At 43.3% G+C, this 22,777-nt stretch overlaps 1 protein-coding gene across 1 annotated transcript in view; it reads right to left on the bottom strand.

Annotated features, from left to right (window-relative positions):
• Positions 1-6,190, bottom strand: part of LOC139229846 (collagen alpha-1(XXV) chain-like) — a 321,691-nt gene extending 315,501 nt beyond the window's left edge. The window contains exons 1-3 of the mRNA XM_070861466.1: positions 6,182-6,190; positions 5,546-5,572; positions 5,379-5,405 (exon numbers count right to left, since the gene is read on the bottom strand). Coding sequence (XP_070717567.1) covers positions 5,379-5,405; positions 5,546-5,572; positions 6,182-6,190 — 63 coding nt within the window. The remainder of the gene's footprint in view (positions 1-5,378; positions 5,406-5,545; positions 5,573-6,181) is intronic.
• Positions 6,191-22,777: the final 16,587 nt, after the last annotated feature.

The following is a 22,777-nucleotide window of genomic DNA, read 5'->3' as shown; positions in this document are numbered from 1 at the left end:
ACTTAAGGAAGGATATACTAGCTTTGGAGGGGGTGCAGAGACGATTCACTAGGCTGATACCGGAGATGAGGGGGATCCTTATGATGATAGATTGAGTAGACTGGGTCTTTACTCATTGGAGTTCAGAAGGATGAGGGGTGATCTTATAGAAACATTTAAAATAATGAAAGGGATAGACAAGATAGAGGCAGAGAAATTGTTTCCACTGGTCGGGGAGACTAGAACTAGGGGGCACAGCCTCAAAATACGGGGGAGCCAATTTAAAACCGAGTTGAGAAGGAATTTCTCCTCCCAGAGGGTTATGAATCTGTGGAATTCTCTGCCCAAGGAAGCAGTTGAGGCTAGCTCATTGAATGTATTCAAATCACAGATAGATAGATTTTTAACCAATAAGGGAATTAAGGGTTATGGGGAGCGGGCGGGTAAGTGGAGCTGAGTCCATGGCCAGATCAGCCATGATCTTTTTGAATGGTGGAGCAGGCTCGAGGGGCTAGATGGCCTACTCCTGTTCCTAATTCTTATGTTCTTATGTACTATGGACGCATAGCGCTGCCGCGTAATCCGGGCCCTCCACTTCATTAAAGAGGAGGGCCAAGCTGCCGACTCTGCATGTGAGAAATGGGACCATCCCTGGACCACCAGAAAGCAGGGTGCCATGGCAGCAGCCCAGCACACGAGCGGAGTGCCAGATTGCAAGATTGTGGCACGGACCCCGCGATCCAACAAGAAGAAGGCCACGACCAGTAAGACGGACATTTTTTTAATATGAAATCACCACCTCCCATTTAATTTTCGCCCCACAGTCTGCTGCAACTTCAGGGGGCGCGACCGAATTTTCACTCTGGGGCAAAAACGGGTCACTGCGCACGGTTGTCACCACCGGTGCAGCAGAACGCTGCCGGTTACCATCGCTGCTAAACTCCTGAAGAATTTCGCAGGAGTCATTAGCAGTGCCACACCAGGGCAAAATGTCGTTTGCGCCCCGGGGGCGCTAATGGGAGGCACTAACACCCCAGATTTCTCCCTCATTGTGTTTTAATTATACATTTCTTGGGGTTTTTGTCTTGAATCTGGTTTAATAATTTTTTATACTTCACATTCAGACAGATTGAGAAGATAAGGTTCAATCCAATCTTGCAATAAAGGAGGAGTTGTGAATTGGTTGCATCTGAACGATATGTTTTGTGTATGGTTTGAATAACAATACGCCCATAAAAGAGTCAGATTAAAATTATTTAGAGTTTGCAGTCCACAGACATATTCCCAGTTTATATCATTGCAACTGATGTTAGTTATTGTCATGAAAATTTGTAACTCTAGGTAGATGAAACAGTGTGAGAATCAATTCTGTTACCCATAAAAATTGAACACAATAAATATATAGAAGCATTAAATGCCATTTCACTAGGTTAAATAGATGTGAATGTGTAGCTAGTTTAGATATGAATATAAAGTAGGATTCTTTGTTCATTTTATTTTCCAATCAGCACTCGTAAAGCATATGTTTATTTCTCCATGTTCATCTGATAATAGCCATAAAAAGGCACATGTGGGATCGTTAACAGCCTCAAGTCCTGTATCTATCACCATGGCTAAGCAGATGATGCATGAGAAGCACATTTTCTGTTTAATTGTTTTTCCCCATTTGCCTCCTGAAGGCATTGACTCCCTGCTGAGGTTTGCTTCCACAGGTGCAAGCAACCTCCAATATCTCAGCTAAGTCGCCACTCTTTACATTTGACTGTCGATATTGGCCAAGAATTTTCCTCAGAAAAACTGTCTATTTTCGGTCAGTCTTCTATGTAAAATGGGTCAGCAATCCTCTGCCGCAACTCCGCCCCTAAAAATGGCTGCTGCGATTTCTCTCCCGTGATCCCAATCTGCGTGTTGAAAGCGTACTCCACTGCATTTAAATGTCGGGGCGGCGGGGGGGCGGGGGGTGGGAGCAGAATTTTGACTTTGGGTGATGGTGCAAAACGGAAGATATCGGAGCAGCATTTATACACCTCTCCCGATTTTAATTTCCATGAAAGTGGTGCTCTTGAAAGGGCCTACCCGCAGTGCAGCTTCACTGCAACAGCAAACTTTATAAGTTTTCTCATCAGAGTGCACAAAAAAAAACTAATCTTCACTTTCTATACCAAATGTTGTCTATCTTTTTAAATTATTCAACATTTGAACTGCATGTAATGCCTAGCTTAGAGGGGCACAGCCCTGCACATGACCTGTGACCAGCAGAAATGAAGGAAGCTGACATGCAGGGCTCAATGTCGTCAGTTCTGCTCATTAAAATAAATAGCAATGTCAGAATGGTGGCCCTCACCGATCTGCGGCCAGAAGTCACATGAAGCACAAATTGGATGTAAACCCAGTGCAATGGGACACCGTGCCTTTTCCTTCTGTTTTGTGTCACAGAAATAGGCACAGACAGGGTGTAGTGCACAGGAAAATTGGCCACTTTATCGCTCAACTGCCTGAGGAAATGGAAGCTGTAGATGGCTTTGTACTTTCCAGAAAGCTGTACCTGAGCAGCAGGCAGCTTTCCTCAAGGAAGTCCCTTTACAGCTATTAGGAAAGGGCTATTAAGAGGAAAACGTTCCCCTTGTTATTACGTTATATATTATGCATCACATGGTATAATACTTCTGCCATTATAAAAATTTATGGCTCAAAAATCCTAAGCAGCACCCCACTGGTGTAGGTGCGATGGAGTGAGTGCTGCTGAGCACCACTTCTTACTCTGCTGGAGTATCTGGGGTCAGGCTGGGTCGACTCATATACATCTCTTCAGTATCCTGCAAGTCCAATAGGGAAAGCAGAGGATGGGAGATGTGCACAGGATGGCTGCTTGTGGGTGCGGAGGGGGAGGGTGGAGGTGTTGTAAGCTTCCCAGACGGTGCAGTGTCAAAAGTGATTTTCCCCCTTTCTAGGAGAGCCGATCAAGAAAAGACTGGTTGCTACCACTCTCAGCTCGGAGTCAGAGGGTCATGGAGTCAAGCCCCAATCCAGAAACATAATCTAAGCTGATGTGCCAGTGCAATACTGAGGGAGTGTCGAACTGTCGGAGGTGCCAGCTTTTGGATGAGATGTTGAACTAAAGACCCATTTGCCTGCTTAAGTGGACATAAAAGATCCCACGGCACTATTCAAAAAACAGAGGAGTTTTCTCAGTGTCCTGGACAACATTTATCCCTCAACTAAAAACACTAAATTAGTTTAATTGGTCATTATCTCATTGCTGTTTGTAGAACTTTCCTACCCACAAATTGTCTACCACATTTCTGACATTAAAACTGACTACATTCCAAAAGCACTTCTTTGGCTGTAAAGCACTTTGCGACATTCTGCAGATGTGAAAGGCGCTATGTAAGTGCAAATTATTTTGTTTACTTTCAATGAACATTTCAAACATTGTAGACAAACACAACAACCTGCACGGCAGAATCATGTCCTGTGGCACTACGATCCCTCCCACTTTAAAAATTGCCAATCTATCATTTATTGCAAAATTGGTAATTAATCAATATTCCATGCACTTCTTTCGTTTCCTTTTTAATGATGTTCGTTATATTACATGGAAACCATGTCTGCAGGCTGCAAATGGAAATCAGGGTTCAAATGCTCTTGGGCAAAGCAGTTTGGGAAATGGGTAAATGAACGCAGTCTGTCTTGTTACTGCACTGAGACCACAAATCTAATTCTGTAACGGCTGCAAGCTGACAATTGTCAACTTGATAGACTGAAAATCTGTCATTCAGTTTGACGCTGGGGTCTTCATTTGGACTGACAGTCCCTTATCAGACTATTTTCCCCACAATAACAGCATTTAATTTGATTAGCATTGTTTGAACTGCAGCCAGTAGGTAACTGATCACTGCTCACTAAGTCTATTTAGCTGCGAAGCATTTATTGGCTTTGACTTTTGCACGAGGACAGTTTAATGTTAACCTCAGTTCTTGACAATTTGACAGATAGAGATAATTTTGAATTATTGGTTTAATTTAGCATTTCTGAGCGTGTACTATTGCTTCAGGTGCTAATTTGAGGGAGATGAAGAGGTGGAGATGGACTAAAACTATATTTTTGGAAAATTAACAACTGTAACGTTTGTTTTAATTAGAACCACCCCTTAGAGGAACACATGCAACCTGGTAAGCTGCAAGTGCACAAGTATCAAAGACATACTGTTACAATCCACATGCTGCGACTGTAAAAGTCAAAGGTTAATTGTATTTTTTTAAATCATAATACAAAGTGCTGGAGGACACATAAAAGCTGAACATTTGGCTATGGTGGTTAACAGATCTAATAATACACAGAAGTTCTTAATTTAAGTGATCTGACATTTCAAAAGAACAGAAAACCTTCTTCTAACACTTGTATAATCAGACACACGTGGAAATTAATAGACATCATGGTCCATCTCCCTTGCACGCTCTGTGCGTATGTAGGTGGGGAGAGGATGGGGGGTGGGAGTGGGAAGGGGTGGGGCCTTTAAAACAAAGTGTTCAGTCTTACCACCCGATTCCCGCTGGTCACCACTTTAACTGCTCACTACAGTTAGCTGGCTGTGGCAGAGCCTCATAAATTTATGCAAATCAGGGTCCAATTATGTCAATGGCGTCCCGATTGAATTTCAACTCAGGCCTGAGCGGAGAAGCCGCCGCAGATTTCTTGCCAGCAGCTCTCAGGAGGATGAAGAGATCCTCCAAGGTAAGTGGAAATCTTTCCTTTGTGGGGCCGGGAGGAGCAGCTGGCTAGCTGCTGATTTCCACCCATTTAAGGCATGCAGCAGACCCATGGCATGTGGTTAAGGCCCAGGAGTTAAAATACCACAGGCTTCAAACTTAGGCCTGTGAGTTTGCTCCCGCCCGAAACCCACTGGTGGTTAAACTCAACTCCAACAATGACATTTTAATATTACTGTACTTACCAAAGCACCACCACCACTAGTGTAATCTGGTTTATTTTTATTCTGTGACTAGCAGTGCATGTACAGGCGCCAGCACTATCACAGGCTGCTGGAGAACAAGCAGTACAGTAAACAGGAACATTCATTTCTAATTACCAATACACATCATTGATTGAGACGTGTGGGCGAACTTACCTTGTGTTGTGGGCAGACATCCATTTCTAATTCCAAGAAATGCATAACATTTGTGACATTAGTAGCAAAACTGGCCCTTCATCACTGTCCGATAGACTTATCTTAACTACTCTAAAACCTGTTTGAGTGTGCCAGGAGTATTCTGCGGTCGATGAAACTGATGTGGAATTGAGAAGTCTATTGAGAAAAGGTCATCATCTCGTCAGTGACTGCACTCAATGCTTCATGCGATACACCTCAGAATATCACCACGCTTTTGTTGAAAACTTACCCGTGGCCCCTGGTCTCCTTGATCACCCTGAAAGACACAAATACATTTAATTGACATCAATGCATAAACAAAGAGAAATTAAGAATTTTGTTTCATAGAGGTTTTTTTTTACAGAGGAAAGGAAAATGTATTTAGGCTTGTCTGTAAAATTGATTGTTTTCACAAACCTTATCACCTGTTGGACCTGGTGGACCCTGCAATAAAACAATTTAAAGTCATTAACTGTTTCTTCTTCAAATTGTACTCCTGAAATTCACAACCAATTCATTTTGTTATTTAAAAAAAAACTACTTTCTCATTTTGAATTAAAATAAATGAAGCTTATTCCCTCCCACCCCTCTCATGCCATGCTCCACTTCCCATCCAAGCGGGAGTAGACTGATCTCCAATACCTCTCTGAAAACAGTTGTTAGAAGTGCTTACAATTGTTCCGGGCTGGTTTGCCTGATGATTTCCCTCTTTTCTGTGGCTTCACCTTGTTGATCCGGCTAAAACCGAGAATGAACTATGTGTTTAATAGTGAGCACCAACCCACACCTTACACTCTGTGGTGTGATGAATCAACAACACACTGCGCCAAGTACATTAAGAGTCAACCACAAATGTTGGTCTGATGTCACATGTCGATCAGACTAGCAGCTTTCATGGATGTTTTAAAAAAATTGAATCTAACGTCACAATTTACCGTGATGAGATTTGAATTCTCAACTTATAGATTGCTAGTTCAGTATATGATAACTAGGTTACCACACCCTAAATCTGTGGTTTGCAAAATGAAAGCATGATGACCCAAGCTCCTTTACCAAGTACATGTACTCGTTTTATAAGATGTCTGATACGGGAGGAAGATTTCTGCTCTTCACTTGTAAATTGATTGTAAAATTGTAAAATGTGTTCTTTATACACATGTTTAGGATTTCACAATGTGTATAATCCTGATGGATGTAGGGTCCATCTGGAGGTTCAAGCCCTGAAATTGCGGCCTCTCCGGGTGCGTACGATGTGCGCACGCGTCCAAAGAGGCCTCTCAAGTTCCGGGTTTAGACGCGCAAAGCGCATGCGCCGAAATCCGACACTTGCGAACTGTCAACATTTCTTTCAAACGTAAGGCCTGCTTTTACCAGCGTAAAAGTTTTAAAAGATAGAAAAATAAAATGTTATCAATAATTTTTATATTAAAACCTGCCCATTAAGGTAAGTTTAATTTTTATCCCTATTAAAACATATTTAAAAAATTCAAAAAAATACATTTTTGTCTAAAACATTTAATTAAATTCAATTTCGATTAATTTTAAATATGTGAAGTGCTTTTCTTATTTATTTAAAATGTTTGTGTTTTTGGGGGTATCCCCATTCATAGAAATGCGATCTCTATACAAACTCACCATTACTATGAATAGGGATACGCCATTTTTATTGGTTGGTCCGGCCCACGTGATCCCAGGCTGCACCTACGCTCCTGGAATACGTGGGCCTGTGCCTGGGCTGCGAGTGGAGGCCTCGTAGTGCAAGTGCTCATTCCTCTGGGACTACCAGGTACTTTTGTAAATATTTTTGTGGTCGGAGGCATCCGCCCGCAATTTCAGGGCCAATCAATAGCGAGCCATGGAAATCTTCCTCCACAGTTTTTGCTTCTTTTACTTCATACATAATGCTGAATGTATTCATTTTGAAGTATGTGCATAGTTTACTTGGGAAAATTTTTAGTGCATAAATACGCATATTGGGCTCTCTTGTCATTAAGGACCCATCTCGGGCATCATCCAGTTGAGGAAGCTGAGAATCCTGGTGGAAGCTGCCCACAGGGGATGTGTGGCAGGGGGAGCCAGACTTCCCCTCCACATAAAACATTCTGAGGGCTGATATTAGTGCAGCTGCTGCCATATTTGATTGGGCCTGAACCCCCAGATGGAACCTACATCCATCATTAGGCATGCCTGTATTCCTGATTGAAGCTGGTGTCTAGGGCACTCAGCATTAGGGAGGACAGGGCCAAGGAGTGGCAATTCTGTCCCTGGGCCCTGTGTCCTCTGAAGTGAGGGCTGAGCTAGACAGAAGTTCTGCTCCCATCAGGCTCTTGTGCTAATTAGGACCTGGTCTCCATGGGTCCTGCAGGTAACCCAAAAAAAAGCTGGCAAGTGAATTTCCACAACTGCACTATTCACCTGTGTCCACCTTTGCCAACCTTTGGTCCTCAGATCCTCCTGTTTGGTGCTCTCAAGTATGCAGACACCCCCCCCACCCCCCGTTTCTTCCCCTTCCTCGGTGGCTTTCCCTCAATCCAGCAGCAGACCCTGCCGATGAACAGATCTGTGCCAGGAGTGTGACCAGCTCATGGAAATGGTCCAGGGCATGAAAATTATGGGCACGTTTTCCCTCACAGGAACAGTGCAACTGTGTTTAATATACATGTGTGGATTTCTAATTAGCGCAAGCAATGAGCAGTCTAATGAAAAATCAGAGTACAAATGCTAACCAATCTTATCTCTTTCAAATGCTAACTGACCCGCTGTGCATTTCCTGTATTTTGTTTTTATTTCTACATAACCACAACTGGGACATGAGGTTAACAAATGCTGAGCTAAGACACAAACTTTTACGATCAGATGGATTCCTCTGCAGCTGAAGATGTTTGTGTAATCCTGAAGACTAGTGTCCAATAAATCTGCATCCAATAAAAGGTATCAACTTCCTCCTGTTCTGTAAATGTCTTTAATTATGACATAATTGCTCATCTTCTGACATGTGGCATCACTGATCAGTCAAAGCCCTGGACTTGCTCCAATGACACAGAAGACTTTGACAGTAGGAGATAATTCATTGGTAAATAACTTTCCCAAAAAGATTTAACTGATGTGTGATTAATAGCTGAAGTAGAGAAGTTTTTAAAAAGTCGAATCCAATTTATTTTGCATAATTTATGGTTTAAACAAGAACTCAAATTCTTCTTGGTATGTTGCATATATATATTATTTTAGCTTGAAAGCACTGTGTAAATTCTGTCCAAAAAATTTACAACATTTTAGGCTGGATCTTGCTGTAAAAATAACAGTGTATTAATGACACAAGCAGTCATTAATAAGCAAATGGGTAAGCAGGTTCAGGGGATAAGAGATACGGCGTGAGTTGTGAATCTTGTAAGGTTCGAAAATCCACGTCCGCATTTTTATTGGAACACCCTAAGGACACGAAAACTAAGATGGGATCGTTCTATACATTTTTAATGAACTTTTTTGGCCAAGTAAAATCCTCAGATCAGGCAGGCTGGGAAACGTGTGGGCGGATACAGACATTGTGGAGTCTGGCTCACAAGCGAGACAGAGGCACTGGCCAATGGGAGAAAAGTGCATTCTGGCAGGCCAATCAGGGGTCGAGTCGGGCCTGAAGCGGGGAAATCCTCAACCAATGGGGACTACCCAGCCCAGTTTGAAAATATGACTCACCCCTAATCTACCTAATGGCCCATCAAAGGGGAGGCCCAAACCGAGTGACTCCCCGGGCTGTTACAATGGACCAGCAAACGTTGAGGCACCAATGTGCAGTGAAACAATACCCCTGTCCTCACACCTACCTGTACCTGTGACATCTTCTGATTAAATATTCAAAGCTATCTCCCCGCCCAAACTTACACAATGGACTACCAAATGAGTTTGAGCGCGAAAAGGCCAGAACTAAATTGGTTATAGGACCTACAGAACCAACGGGGGTGTAGAAGCAGCTGGAGAGAGGAGGAAGCAGTTGGAGTCAGCTTTTGGAAGCAGTGGGAGTGAGCTTTTGGTTGTTGGTGTCAGCTTTTAGGAGTTGAGTCAGCTTTTCACAGGGCCCTCACTCTGGGGAAGGTGTGCTTAACTCCAGCAGCTTTTTGCTGAGGAGCCAACCGAAAGGCAAAGAGAAGAAACCGACGCAACATCGAGGAGGAAAACCGCACCGGCCAACAACGTAAAACCCACCCCAGAAGGACCCCGAGCTGAAATAAGTGCCCCCAGAACCTCGGAGTTGATAGGATTGTGATTATAGCCCAAATCCCCTCACAGACTCAATTTAGGATAGGAATTGGTAAGAAGGGTGGAAGTGGGAGGTGTGGTTGTGTGTGAGTGGAATGTTTTAACCTCTTATTTTCCCCTTTCCTGTTGTGAGATTTTTTGTGTTGTTGAGTGAGATTGTGCCATTACTGCTATTTATGACCTCTTCCTATGCCCTCTATCTTGGTGTTTTGGTGTTTACTATTCTAAATAAACAACATTAGCCATTTTGTACTTTTACCTCCTGTGTCTGGTGCCTCGTTACTCACCCATCCTCATAAATCGCATGTACAGAACCCCAGGGGAGTGTGGATTCGAACCCACACCCCAAGCTCCCCTTACAATCTCTAGAACTTGCTGGTCTATTTATGCTGCTCCGTTGTTTGCCTTGCACACACGACATCTCGCCCTTAGCCTCCCTGTTATTTTTAAGAACGTGCTGGATTTGCACATTTATTGTCCATTAAACCCGCTACAGAAAGTTAGATGGGTAATTGAGAAGACAAATATCCTTTAAACAACATGATAATTGTTAATGCAATGCTAATTTACCTCGCCAGCCCAGAAAGTGAACAATTTAAACTGTTCAATCTCATTCCTGTATGTAGCAAATTGTTTTTGGCAATTTAAAAAAAGGCAAAATATTAAATTTAAAATTGTTTTCTTAGATTTCCTTTCTGTCTCTTTTTTCTCTCTCTTAATTCAATCGTTCTTTCCCTCTTTTTATTTCTCTTTCTGTACCTGCTTTGACTTTAATTCACCTTCCTTCTCCTTCGTCCCTCTGTTTCTTTCTCAATCCTTAAATCTCATTTGTTAATGAGATATACTGTTGGTCCCGCCATTCACTAAGGTCGCAGATTATTTGTTGCCCTCGCCACGCTGCTATCAACTTGCACTTCCTGCGAGTTACTGCGCAAAATAATTTTGAGATGAAGGGTGCAGAAAAAAGTCAAACAAACAGCGTTCGCCGTGAGATGCCCCACTCCAGCAAGATCCGGTCCATTTTTATGGGTGGGGCGAGGAGGAGGAGTCGCGGTGGTGGGTAGGATCAGCCTGCCAGTGTTGTAGACAAAACTGGTAGATGAGATATTTTATTGCACTCAAATCTCTCTTACATGTTTCTGGAGCTGGGTGTGGAGAGAAATTATGAAGTTGGCTGGAACTCCTGTGACCCCTTTCCGTCTTTTGTTTTGCAATCTCGTTGGCCATCGCCATGTGCACCAACCCCTTATTGCTCCACAGGACGCGAGTTCGGTGTGGGGTGATGCCACCGACAGCTTCTTGGGCAAAAAGATGTGGTGGCTGGGGCGCCCTGCCCGCCCTTAAAGGGGAGGTGGTAGCGCCGCGGCTGTCATATTTTTTATGTCGGTTGACCTTTCATGTCAGCCCGACAATAGTGGCCACTGGTGTGGCCAGGCTGCCAACATGCAGACTAGCACTCCCTTTTGGGTGCCTGGCCGACACCCTCTCTAGTGGCCAAGTGGGTGCCACTAAAGAGGCTGCAGAGTTCACAGTGGCTCTTCCCTTTAAAAGAAGGGGAGGGACGATGTGACACATCAGCGTGACGCGACATGTCAGCGCCGCGCTAACGTCATCAGTGCAACGTTGATGTGCTGAGTGCGGTGCTGAGAGTTGGCCTTGTGAATGTCCGGTTAACACCTCACACATTTTGTTATCTCTGGTGGTGCTTCCCGCGCTACTGCTAAACTTTCATATATTAAAATTATGCGCCCCAAACCCAGCACGAAGCAATTTCGGCCCCCTAATTTCAAGTCTTTTCACAGATTTTTGAATTTTGCAATCATATCCTCTAGTACTGTGCTTGCAGCCCCAGTAAAACAACCTGGACAACATCCAACTTCCAACATTTTAAATCACATTTATCTGGAGCTTCACTACAAATGACCCAGCAATATCTCTGAGCTTTATGTGTGGAAAGTAATACGAGATGTCAATGTGAACTTTCTCAAACTTAAATCTAACACTGTGACCCTGTATATCACATCACAGTGCAGCAGGCCCAGAAGCTTTAATTTAATTTAATTTAATTTTTGTTTGTCTGGGTTCTGCACAATCTTTATGACAGGTTTTATGGCCACAGCCTTTTAGCCAAAGGTGAGAAATCTGTGGTACAAAGAGCCTGGCTTGCTGTTGGCATAGTTTCTGGGATGAAACATAGACAGACTCATATGGTACACATTACTTCACACTCAACTGAGGGAAACCCAACAATATAGCGAGAAACTTGAAAAGCTGGAAAAAAGGCACCTTGTAACTGCTCGAGACCATAAAACTCCAGGAAAAGGGGAAGTCCTTTCAGGATTTCTTTTCAAATGAAAAGTTAAGAATTTGCACCTTCTGCCAGAGGTCTTTGGTTTATAACCCTGTCCAGAAGAACTGTCCGATTGTGAAAAAAGTTATTTTTATATTGCTTGTATTTTGAATAAGTCAAATTTATAAAGCAAGCAATAAAGGCCATAAATGACACCTTGGTGCTCAAAGGAAATTGGAGGTGGCATGTATATAGTTAAAGCTGCCGCAGGCGGTATTGTCAAATCCCTTTAATGATCACGTTCTATATTTCTAATTCCATTACCTGCCTTTGGTAATTCGGAATTTTTAAAAAGTGGCCCCAAAATTTCCAGGGGCATTTATGCTACTTTAACATCACTGAGCCAAGACTTGAGTCCGCCAATACTTTGTAGCACTGATCCCATCAAAGTTAATGGGATCATCTCATTTAAATATCCATTGGCAGTTCTGTAGCGTAAATCCTGTGCAAAAAGAGGAATTCTGTATCTGGGGTGATTGGAAGATAGGGTGCAGCCTTTAGAAAGCCGAGTCTGGCTGAAAGTTGCAGCAGCAGTTGAAGGAGCAGGAACACCCTTGGCTCAGTGAGTTGACTGTCAAGTAGCTGCACTGGTCGGCTCGTGTGTCAGTTTGTCTCGTTTAGACAGGATGTCTTCCACTGGAGGATCTGGCACAGGCAGCTGAAGAAGGGGCAAATGATATTTTCATAGAGGCAAACATTTCACAATTTCAGTGAGACCGACCTCAAACACTCATGGCTGAAATTAATCAAAGAGAGAGAGAAAAAGATAGCGATAGAGAGAGAAAGAGAGTGTGTTGGGTCTCCATGTGACAAAGCTGTAAAAATGGTGTCTTATACCATGTGAAGGACGGTGGCGCTGGCATTGAGTCTGACCTCTCTTATCCCCAGAAATTTAGACAAGTGTCCTAAAATGTTTAATGCCCTGACCAGGACAGGCAAGGTGATAAACTGGCCACTCTCCCTTTTTCTTCTTGGGTACCCTAAGCACCAATACACTGTTCATCCTCTAAAATTAACAGTTGCACAAGTAAAATTTCACACGACACTCAGCATAGGAGCAGCTGGTTGGTAGTCAAGTTGGTGATAGTTCTGTGCCATCACATTGCCATTCACAAGTGACAGTGGACTCTCCCTCAACCACAACGACTGCAGCAAAGAAGACCGTTAGCATTGATGCAAGTCCATCAGAATTAGTTGCAGATACAGATAGAGGGCCTCTGTACCACTGCAGCTCGGCAATTGGCTATTCAGACAGACACCTGTTGTTCTCTTTCTAGTGGGGGGAACACTTGGTAGTAGATACATCTACAACCACAAGGGACAAATATGTACCATTGGCACTGTACAACTGAATAAAATGTGTTGACTTTTAATATTTTTGCAATCTGTTATTCCTTCACTGTGCAGAATGTGAAACATCAGTTGTCCAAAAGGCAAACCAACCATGTGGCTAATGCTTACAAGTGGAACTTTACATTTGAAATTTTGCATGGCTTGTTTATTTTGCAATATGTTCTAAGTAGTTGGGGCAGTTGAATCTCTGCCTTCAGAGGAAATTTGCAGGCAGCCTACAAGATATCCACACTGTTACACCAGAAGCTTTGTTCTGGATATCCAACTTAGATATTGACATTTGATTTGCTTTGCTACTCCCATGCGAAAGAAGAAGTTGAATGTCTTTATGCATGTCAATCTGCGTATATCCAAGAACACAGAAACAACAACTGGCATGCACTGCCTGAAAGGTGGGAGCAGATTCAATAATAACTTTCAAAAGGGAATTGGAGAATTGGATCAATATTTAAAAAGGAAAAATTTGCAGGGCTATGGGGAAGAGCAAGCACAGGCACGATGGGTCGAATGGCCTCCTTCTATGCCGTGTGATTTTATAAAGAATGCCAAAGAAAGGGCTCACTTAACAAGGGACAACCTGTAGTGAACGGTCAAAGGGGCCGAAATTGCCCTTTTTTAAGGTCCCATTCACACCTCTGAGGGGTGCTAATGGGGTGTAATGAGGTTATTGCCCAGGGAAAGGGGTCGATAGCGCCTCGAGGGAAGTTGGCGCTAGGTTGTGCCGGTAGCAGCGCACCCCACGATTTGCGCCCTGGGCTGGTGCACGCATGGCAATGATGTCATCGGCGTGTGCACCAACCCCTCACCTCCCTGCGCCGACACCTTTACGCCCTGCGGGGGAAATTGTCCTGCGGACACCGAAGATGGCGCTGGCTGATGTCACCGCCAGCTTCGCAAATCTGCGGACATTTGCCACCGGGACGGCCCTTAAAGCGGAGGTCATTTGCGGCGTGGGCTGCCACATTTTTCTGTCGGTCGACTTTTCAGTCAGCCCGACAACTGCGGCCCTCACTTCGACTGGGCCGCCATCTTGCAGTTTGGCACTCTGCTTTGTGTGCCGGGCTATTAGCCCAGTTGAGGGCGTCACTGGTGGCCCAGTGGCGACTGCCAAAGGGACTGCAGAACGCGCAGCGGACCTCCCCTTTAATTGAAGGGGAGGGGCATTCTGCCACGTCAGTGCTACACAGAGCATCCTCGTAGCACTGAGCTGGCCGGTGGGGTGCTCCGCCTCCATTAAGGGGCGGATAGGCCAAATTCCGCGCTGGGGTAGGAACATCTGGGCTGGGCTGGGCGATAAATGTCACAGCCTCGGAAGGTTACTGCCTCCAAACAGGGTGCGGGGCAATTTTGTCCCCAAAGTGCCTCATTCCCATGTGACACTGATTCCTGAGACATTCCTTGCGGTTGCCTGGAGTCTTTGGCTGCAGTCTAGTGGTTTGGACCAGGGATAGCTTGTCATGTAGCGACGTCGCTTGCCATGCTGGGCTGGCTTTGCATTCGTTTGGTTGGGTGGTGGTTTTGTCATGTTAAAGAAGCACATATACAGTGACAGCCATGTGCTTAACCTACACCTCATCCTGTGTATCAATAAATAACCAGCAACATGCAGTTAGGTTGTATTACAAAATAATTTATGTGTGAAGCTCTGTGATGATGTCAGTGGGCAAAAAGGGAAAAAGGGAAAATGGGCAAAAAGGGAAAAAGTTCCCGCCCGAAAAGGGTTGAAAGTTGGTGGGGCGGCAGCCGTGTTCTCCCTCCCCTATCCCAGGCCAAAGGGACTCCCGCACGGCCAGTCGTGCTGAGTTTAGTTGAAGATAGGATTTACTTCAGCTCTTTATTTGCTAATTTAATTATTTACTTCAGTTTTTAGTTTTTATTGAATGGTTATTACTGCTTGTGGTTTGTTTGGTGCTTGGTGGTGCTTGAAATGTTGTTTAGGTGCAGGGTTCCTTCTATTTTTTTATTTTTTATTTATTGATTGCTTATTACTTTGGTCTTGGTGCTTTAGGTGCAGGGTTCCTTCTATTTTATTTGTTGATTAATTGCTTATTACTTTTTGTGCTTTGTTTGATGCTTGGTGGTGTTTAAATGTAGTTACTTGCACCGATTCCTTAACTGTAAGGTCTTTCTGTGCGGACAAAAGTGGACACATACACTGCCCTAAGTTAGTTTAATACAACTTTTTTCTGGCCAAATTGGCATAAATGGTGCAAGGGGCTGGGAACGCCCCCTTTTGAAAAAAAAACTGACCTAACAAATATTGTGTTCCTAACCAGATGAGACCGCACACAGGAAGGTTAAAGTAACATTGACCTCAGTCTTGAATAAGACAGTCCTGTAGGGGCAGGGAAAGCGGGAGGGGAGGAAAGAATAAAAGGGAAGGTCTGTGATTGGGTGGAAGACAGAAGGCAAAAGGAGATGGTAATGGGACAAGTTATCAAAAGATGAGTCTAGAAAGGTGTAAATGGAAACAGCTACTATGGGAAAGAGATTAAAAAAAACAGATAAAAATAATTTAAAAATATGGCAGGGGTTATGGTCTGAAATTGTTGAACTTGATGTTGAGTCCAGAAGGCTGTAAAGTGCCTAAATAAAAGATGATGTGCTGTTCCTCGAGCTTGCATTGAGCTTCATTGCAACAGGGTAGGATGCCGAGGACGGAGAGATCCGAGTGGGAGTGGAGCGGAGAATTAAAGTGACAGGCAACTGGAAGCTCGCTTATGGACTGAACAGAGATGTTCTTCAAAGCCGTCACCCAATCTGCGTTTGGTCTCCTCAACATAGAGGAGACCACATCATGAGCAGTGAATACAGTATACTAAATTGAAAGAAGTACAAGTAAATCGCTGTTTCACCTGGAAGGAGTATTTGGAACCCTGGACATTGGGAAGGGAGGAGGGAAAAGGGCAGGTGTTGCATCTCTTGCACTTGCACGGGGAGGTACTATGGGAAGAGTATTGAGGGGGAGGGGATGCTGGGGGTTATTGAGAAGTGGACTTGGGTGTCATGAAGGGAGCGGTCCCTTTGGAATGCTGAAAGGGGAGGGGAGGGGAAGATGTGATTGGTGATGGGATCACGCTGGCGGTGGTGGAAATGGCAGAGGATGATCCGTTGAATGTGGAGGCTGGTGGGGTGAAAGGTGAGGACAAGAGTAACCCTATCATGCTTCTGGGAGGGAGTGGAAGGGGTGAGAGCAGAAGTGCAGGAAATAGAACGGACACGGTCGAGGGCCATGTTAAACATGGCGGAGGAGAATCCTCGGTTGAGGAGACAGGAAGACATATCAGAAGCACTAGTATGGAAAGTAGTGTCATCAAAACAGATGAGACAGAGAAACAGGGAGAATGGAATGGAGTCCTTACAGGAAGCAGGGCTGGGAGGAAGTGCAGTCCAGGTAGCTGTGGGAGTCAGTGGGCTTATAATGAATGTTTGTCAATAGCCTATCCCAAGAAATGGAGACAGAGAAGTCTAGGAATGGAAGGGAAGAGTTTGAAATGGGTCATACGAAGGTGAGAGAAGGGTGGAAATTGGAAGCAAAGCGAATGAAATTTTCTAGTTCAGGGTGAGGGCAGGAAATGGCACCGATACAGTCATCAGAAAAAGAGGTGAGGGAGGGGACCTGAGTAGGACTGGAACAAAGAATGTTCCACATATCCCATGAAAAGACAGGCATAGCTAGGACCCATGCGGGTTCCCATAGCAACACTTTTAATTTGGAGGAAGTGAGTGGAGTCAAAGGAGAAGTTGTTCAATGTGAGAACAAGTTCAGCCAGGTGGAGGAGGGTGGTAGATGGGGATTGGTTGGGCCTCTGTTCAAGGAAGAAGCGGAGTGCCCTCAGACCGCTTCTTCCTTGAACAAAGGCCCAAGCCGGGGGCATAATTGTCGGGCAGACCTAGCAGTCGGCCGACAAAAAAAACCCCATGGTGGCCGCAGCAGTGCGCCCTCCCCTTTAAGGGTAGCTGTGCCGCCATTTCACAGAGCATGCGGGGGCAGCGGCCGGTCGCGGGGTTGCTCCTTTGGGTAAGGGGTAAGGGGTTCCCCGCCAGACGATACGGGGCCGGCGCGTGCACGGCGCGGCGGGAGAACAGGTGGAGCGGTCCTGGATACCGCTCCGGAGAAAGGGCAATTTCTAAAATGATGGCCGCTTTACGGAGATTAGGCGGCCACTCCGCGCCGCCCCAAGGCCCCTGCTTTCCAGCGGCCAGAGGCCTTATCAAAAGGGACAATTTTGGCCCCAAAATGTTTTGGAGGTGGAAGTAGGCAATATTGTTAATGTTGGGTTTGAAGCTCAGTTCAGGGTCAAGCAGGACACCAAGTTTATGCAATAAAAAAAAATTACTTTAAGAAAATTGAGAAATGATTAATGCGTCCCGTATTTAAACAAAACATCTATTGATTTGCCACTTGACCAATTGAAACCCTGGATGATTAAAAGCCCAAACAAAATGGAAGCGTTAGATCACGGGATCACTAGTGTTGGGAAATATATAGACTTGGAGGAGAGTTTTAGGCTCTTAGTAGATGATTTATGTCAACAGTAAAATATATGCCTTTGAGACTTTTTAAGCAGCAAAGTAAAAGAAACACTGCAGGAGACACGGACCCATAAAAGACTGTAATTGAAACAATATGGCAAGAAACTACCAGTAGCTGTCTGGCTTTAGAGCACAATGCAAGTCACTGGACCATAGACATAGAGCATGACAACAGCAGAGTGCAGTGTGGCTATTCAATGTAAAATAATGCATCTGTTAGAGATCATATTTCTTTGAACAAATTATTTTATGTCTTTATGATAATATTCATGGTTTAAAAGTTATATTCCATATGTGCATCAAAGTAACATGTGGTTTCTAAATAAGGCTGAATACATAGAAAGCCACTGCCTGATTGTGAATATAGGAAATCAACCTGAAAATGAGAAGTTCTGGAGAAAGATTACCACAGTTTTAAAGGTGCATTATGATAATTATACTGAAAAAGTGCAACCCATTAAATCTTTGCGTCCTGAGGGACCCTTTTCAGCTTTGTATTACAACATCTACAAAATTGATTTCCTGTATTTTTCTAATGCAGAATTTAATAAATAGAAAGAATCACAGGGCAAAACAAAATAACCACTGTGTAAACTACAACTTCAGAACAAGGTTTAATTGTTTTATCCCTGAACAGGACTCCTAAACAATAATTGTAAATAAGGTCTCCTTAGGTCATCAGAAGTATATCAGTCACGCTGAACATAGGTTTCACAGGGCTAGGTTTTATACTTTTGTGCAGATCGCCCAAAAATAGGCGTTATTTCCGGCGTGGGCAGTGAAAATGGGTTTTCAGATCGCCGGCTTGTCACTCATTCTCAAAGCCCCTAGTCTCCATTTTTGAAATTGGGCATTACCTCGAGCGTAAAGTATTAGCAACGGCATGGCAATGCTCGATTCCCGCGATTCAGGAGGTCAATAGTCATCATGACATGTGCAGAAGAGACAGGCTGAGAAATGTTGACCCCATTCCAATGAAAGTTTAATAGCGATTGATCAGAAGCAATAATTTCCTCACTAAAATACACCTACAGTAAACCCCAATCATCCAGAGTCTGAAAATATGTCTGTTGAGATGGTCACTTCACCTGAGAAGAACTCCAGAGTCAATGCAAACTCCCCCGAAGTTGAAGCAGTCTTTTGAATGAAGCGACCTGCGATTTGAAAAATTGCACCCACACCGCTGTGATTCGTTCAGAACAGTTCCACTTTTTCTGAGCGGTGTTTTGGGCGATTGATATTGTGGGCGAGATGTGTGCGAGGTGGTGAAAGTGACGCTGGGCGATCTCCTGGGCGTTAGTTTCGGCAAATGTGATCTTTACGACAAAATAAAGTGGGCGGTCGGTATTATTGAATCTCAGCATTAATTACGTGCAGAAAGTAACGCTGGGCGATATTATGGACGTTGGTTTCGCCTATTCTGATGATTCTGCCCAAAAAAAGTGGGCGGGCAGTATTATATTTTCCTGGTGTTACGCACATGGGGAAAGTAACGCTCGCCGATAAATTTCCGAAAAATGGACGTCAGTTTCCATTTTGTGGCTAAATGGGCGATATCTGGGCGTTATACCTCATTTCAGCGGTAAAATGGACGTTAAGTGGGCGTTATGCATGCAAAATTAATGGAAAGTCTCGATCATCGTCTCAGGATCTCACTGTGGAATATGAATACTCCAAGTATCATTTTGAAGCAAAATGATAAGCTAGTGCCCAGGATAAAAGAAAAAGAGAGATATATTGTTGAAGCAGAGTTCATAAATTCTTTGAAAAGGGAATTATTTGCATAAAAAAGAATATTAAAGAAAAAGAAAAAATAAGAAAGGCTTTCATTTATATAGCGCCTTTCATGGCCACCGAATGTCCCAAAGCACTTTACAACCAATGAAGTACTTTTGAAGGGTAGTCACTGTTGTAACATAGAAAACGCGGCAGCCAATTTGCGTACAGCAAGATCCCACAAATAGCCATGTGATAATGACCAGACAATCTGTTTTAGTGATGTTGATTGAGAGGTAAATATTGGCCAGGAGACTGGGGATAACTCCGCTGCTCTTCTTTGAAATAGTACCATGGGATCATTTTTGTCCACTCTTAAATGGCAGCCGGGACCTCGGTTTAACATCTCATTCGAAAGACGGCACCTCTGACAGTACAGCACTTCCTCAGTACTGCACTGGGGTATCAGCCTAGATTTATGTGCTCAAGTCTCTGGAGTGGAACTTGAACCCACAACCTTCTGATTCAGAGGCGAGTGTGCTATGGATTACACTTATAGGGTATAGCAAGCAAGCAAGAAAGTGAAATTAAACTACGTAGCTCAGGTAAAGAAAAACATTGGCACGGACCTGATGAGCCAACTGTTTCTGTGTTGTAACACATAATCAGGGCAAGAGAAAGAGAGAAATCATGGGATCAAAAGAGAGGAAAGTGAGATTGGGACAGAGGAAAGTGAGATCAGGAATGGAATGGAAATTAGATAAAGATGATAAGAAATTAACTTGAGGCTGTGAGAAATGAGGAAGCAAAATTAGAGCAAGAGGAAAGAAGACCAGGCCCATTGCAGTGACATCAGGGACAAGGCAAGTGGGATAAATGAAGCAAGATCAGGACCTTGGGGGGAGCGGAAGGAAAATGTGGAAGTAAACTTTGATAGGGCTTTGAAACGGAAGTTTTAGTGCTAATATCCAAAGCACTTTGGCTGTGATGTATTACAAAGAAGTGTTTTATTAGATAGCATAGAAAATAAGATTGTAGAGTATCCAGACAAGTTGCAGATAGGGTGAGGGAGGATTGATTTTCAAAGTTGATAATGCGCAGGAGCAGTTATTCTTGCACTGCACTTCCCAAGTCATGATCCCAATTATTATAATGTTCAGCCATGAACTCATTGAATGGCGGTGCAGGCTAGAAGGGCTGAATGGCCTGCTCCTGCACCTATTTTCTATGTTTCTATGTTTCTATTATTTGCAAATTTGTTAAACCAATTTAAGTTGCATGAACGTAGCTTAATATTTATATAAAAATAATGTATGCAACAGATCAACACAAATAGTTCCTAGGCACACCTTTTGTATAACTCCCATTACAACACAAATAGTTCCTAGGCACACCTTTTGTATAACTCCCATTACAACACAAATAGTTCCTAGGCACACCTTTTGTATAACTCCCATTACAACACAAATAGTTCCTAGGCACACCTTTTGTATAACTCCCATTACAACACAAATAGTTCCTAGGCACACCTTTTGTATAACTCCCATTACCACGACCATTTTGAAAATAAAGCACAAGTGAAGTAACAGATGTTCCGACTTGCAAAGTGAAAAGAAACATTTGAAAGATTCAGTATCTCTTTGACACAGTACCAAGCAGGAGTATATGAGGCTAAGGGAAATTGCTTTCAAGTTACAAATGTTATTGCTTCTTTCATACTGCCGAACAGTGAAATATTTGTAACATATATAGCAGGAGGCAGATAGTGGGGGCATGCAAGCTATGATAGAACAGTAACGTTGACCCTCTTGCGTAGATCGTTCTGCTGCAGGACACTGGCTAATCTGTGAGTAGCAATTTGGTAAACACAGGCAAAGGCACAGTGGGACTAACGCTAAAAGGTTTTCGCATCCTGTGAAATGCTTGAAAGTGACCCCATTCCCAAACCTTTTAGAACTACCAAGTCCGAATCTTTTAAAAGGTTGTATTGCAGATTTAAAAATGTCACTGATGATTTTCATTATCTGTACTGACTACTGAAATTTACTGCTTACCATTATGTTTTTAAACTATCATTTATTTACAGTTTTGGAAATTTGTGTAAACCGCTGAAATAACATTGACTACTCCCAGTTTGCAACAGTTTCCTACAATTTACTGGAGCTTCTAAGTAAGCAGTTCTGTTTTTCTGAACATGAACCTAATCTCCTCTGATATAACTTGACTTCTTGTTTCCTTTCATAGTTCACCAGTTATTTTATGTTCTAACTGCTGGATTTTATTATGAGTTTATTCAAAAAAGCCTACATTTTGAATCATAAACCCGATGCAAAATCTTAGATTGTTTGAGTTTTCACTCATGTGCTCCTTGCACCTGCTTCTGTTTTTACAATCAGCAGTCAGTGCTATTGAAACGTACAGAGACAGGAAGCAGGAAGTAAAGCAGGAAGTAAAGTAGAGAAAATTGTCTGCAGTGTTATGTCTCAACTGTAGTTTGCAAAGTAGTCAACTCTCTATAGATAAATTGTTTGCATAATGGATGGATCTAAAGTTCCCCAAAAATTTTTATGTTTCAATGAAAAGAAGCTGACTGCAGAAAAATGCCTGAAAAAAAAATACAGATTAAAAAAAAAATCAAATGGAATTGATTTTCAAGCTGTTTTTTTCCCTTCAAGAGGGACAGAGAACTGAAAATATGTGGTTAGCAAACTTGCATCATTGACTTCTACTCTTGGCCCCTGGTTCCTGCCAATTATGATCTAGGAATCAGTGCTGAAGGTCAATGGTGTAAGGGCATAAAGTACACACTTTCAGACTTTTGATTCCCCAGGAGGAAAACAAATTAAACATCTTGAAAATGAATCGTGTTATGACTCGTTGAAGCTCCAGCAAGCAGAGCATAGTAGGAAAGGTGTCAGCTGTGATAGGATGTTATAACAACAAGCTGCTCTGACTTCACATTTCAACAAAAAATTAAGAATTGCTCTTCTCACATAGATTGGGAAGCCCATTCCTTGCATGGATTGGGAAGCCCATTCCTTGTATGGATTGGGAAGCCCATCCATCTCATGGATTGGGAAGCCCATTCCTTGTATTGATTGGGAAGCCCATCCCTCTCATGGATTGGTTGATTTTCTGGATTATCCTGGAGTAGTGGACTGTTTTGGCAGAGGAAAACAAGGCCTAATAGTGCTTGATGTGGTCCTGCCAGAATTGGTGATGGATGGCTATACCAGTTGTGCGCCATATATGCTCAAGTCTACAAAAGAACAAAGCATGCAACACTATCCCAGGTAGTGGGCTAGACACTCACTGTTTTCCTTTCTGTTCAGCTTTAGCTGAAATCTGGCTGCCTCTATCTTAACTTCCAACCTAAGCCCTGATCTACCTATCACTGAAGACCTTATTAACTGACCTTCAACACATGCTTTGTTGTTACG

Source organism: Pristiophorus japonicus, chromosome 2, assembly GCF_044704955.1.
Source record: "Pristiophorus japonicus isolate sPriJap1 chromosome 2, sPriJap1.hap1, whole genome shotgun sequence".
NCBI classification, from domain to species: Eukaryota; Metazoa; Chordata; class Chondrichthyes; family Pristiophoridae; genus Pristiophorus; species Pristiophorus japonicus.
Note: the sequence above shows the minus strand (reverse complement) of the source record. Positions and strands in the feature narration are given on the sequence as shown.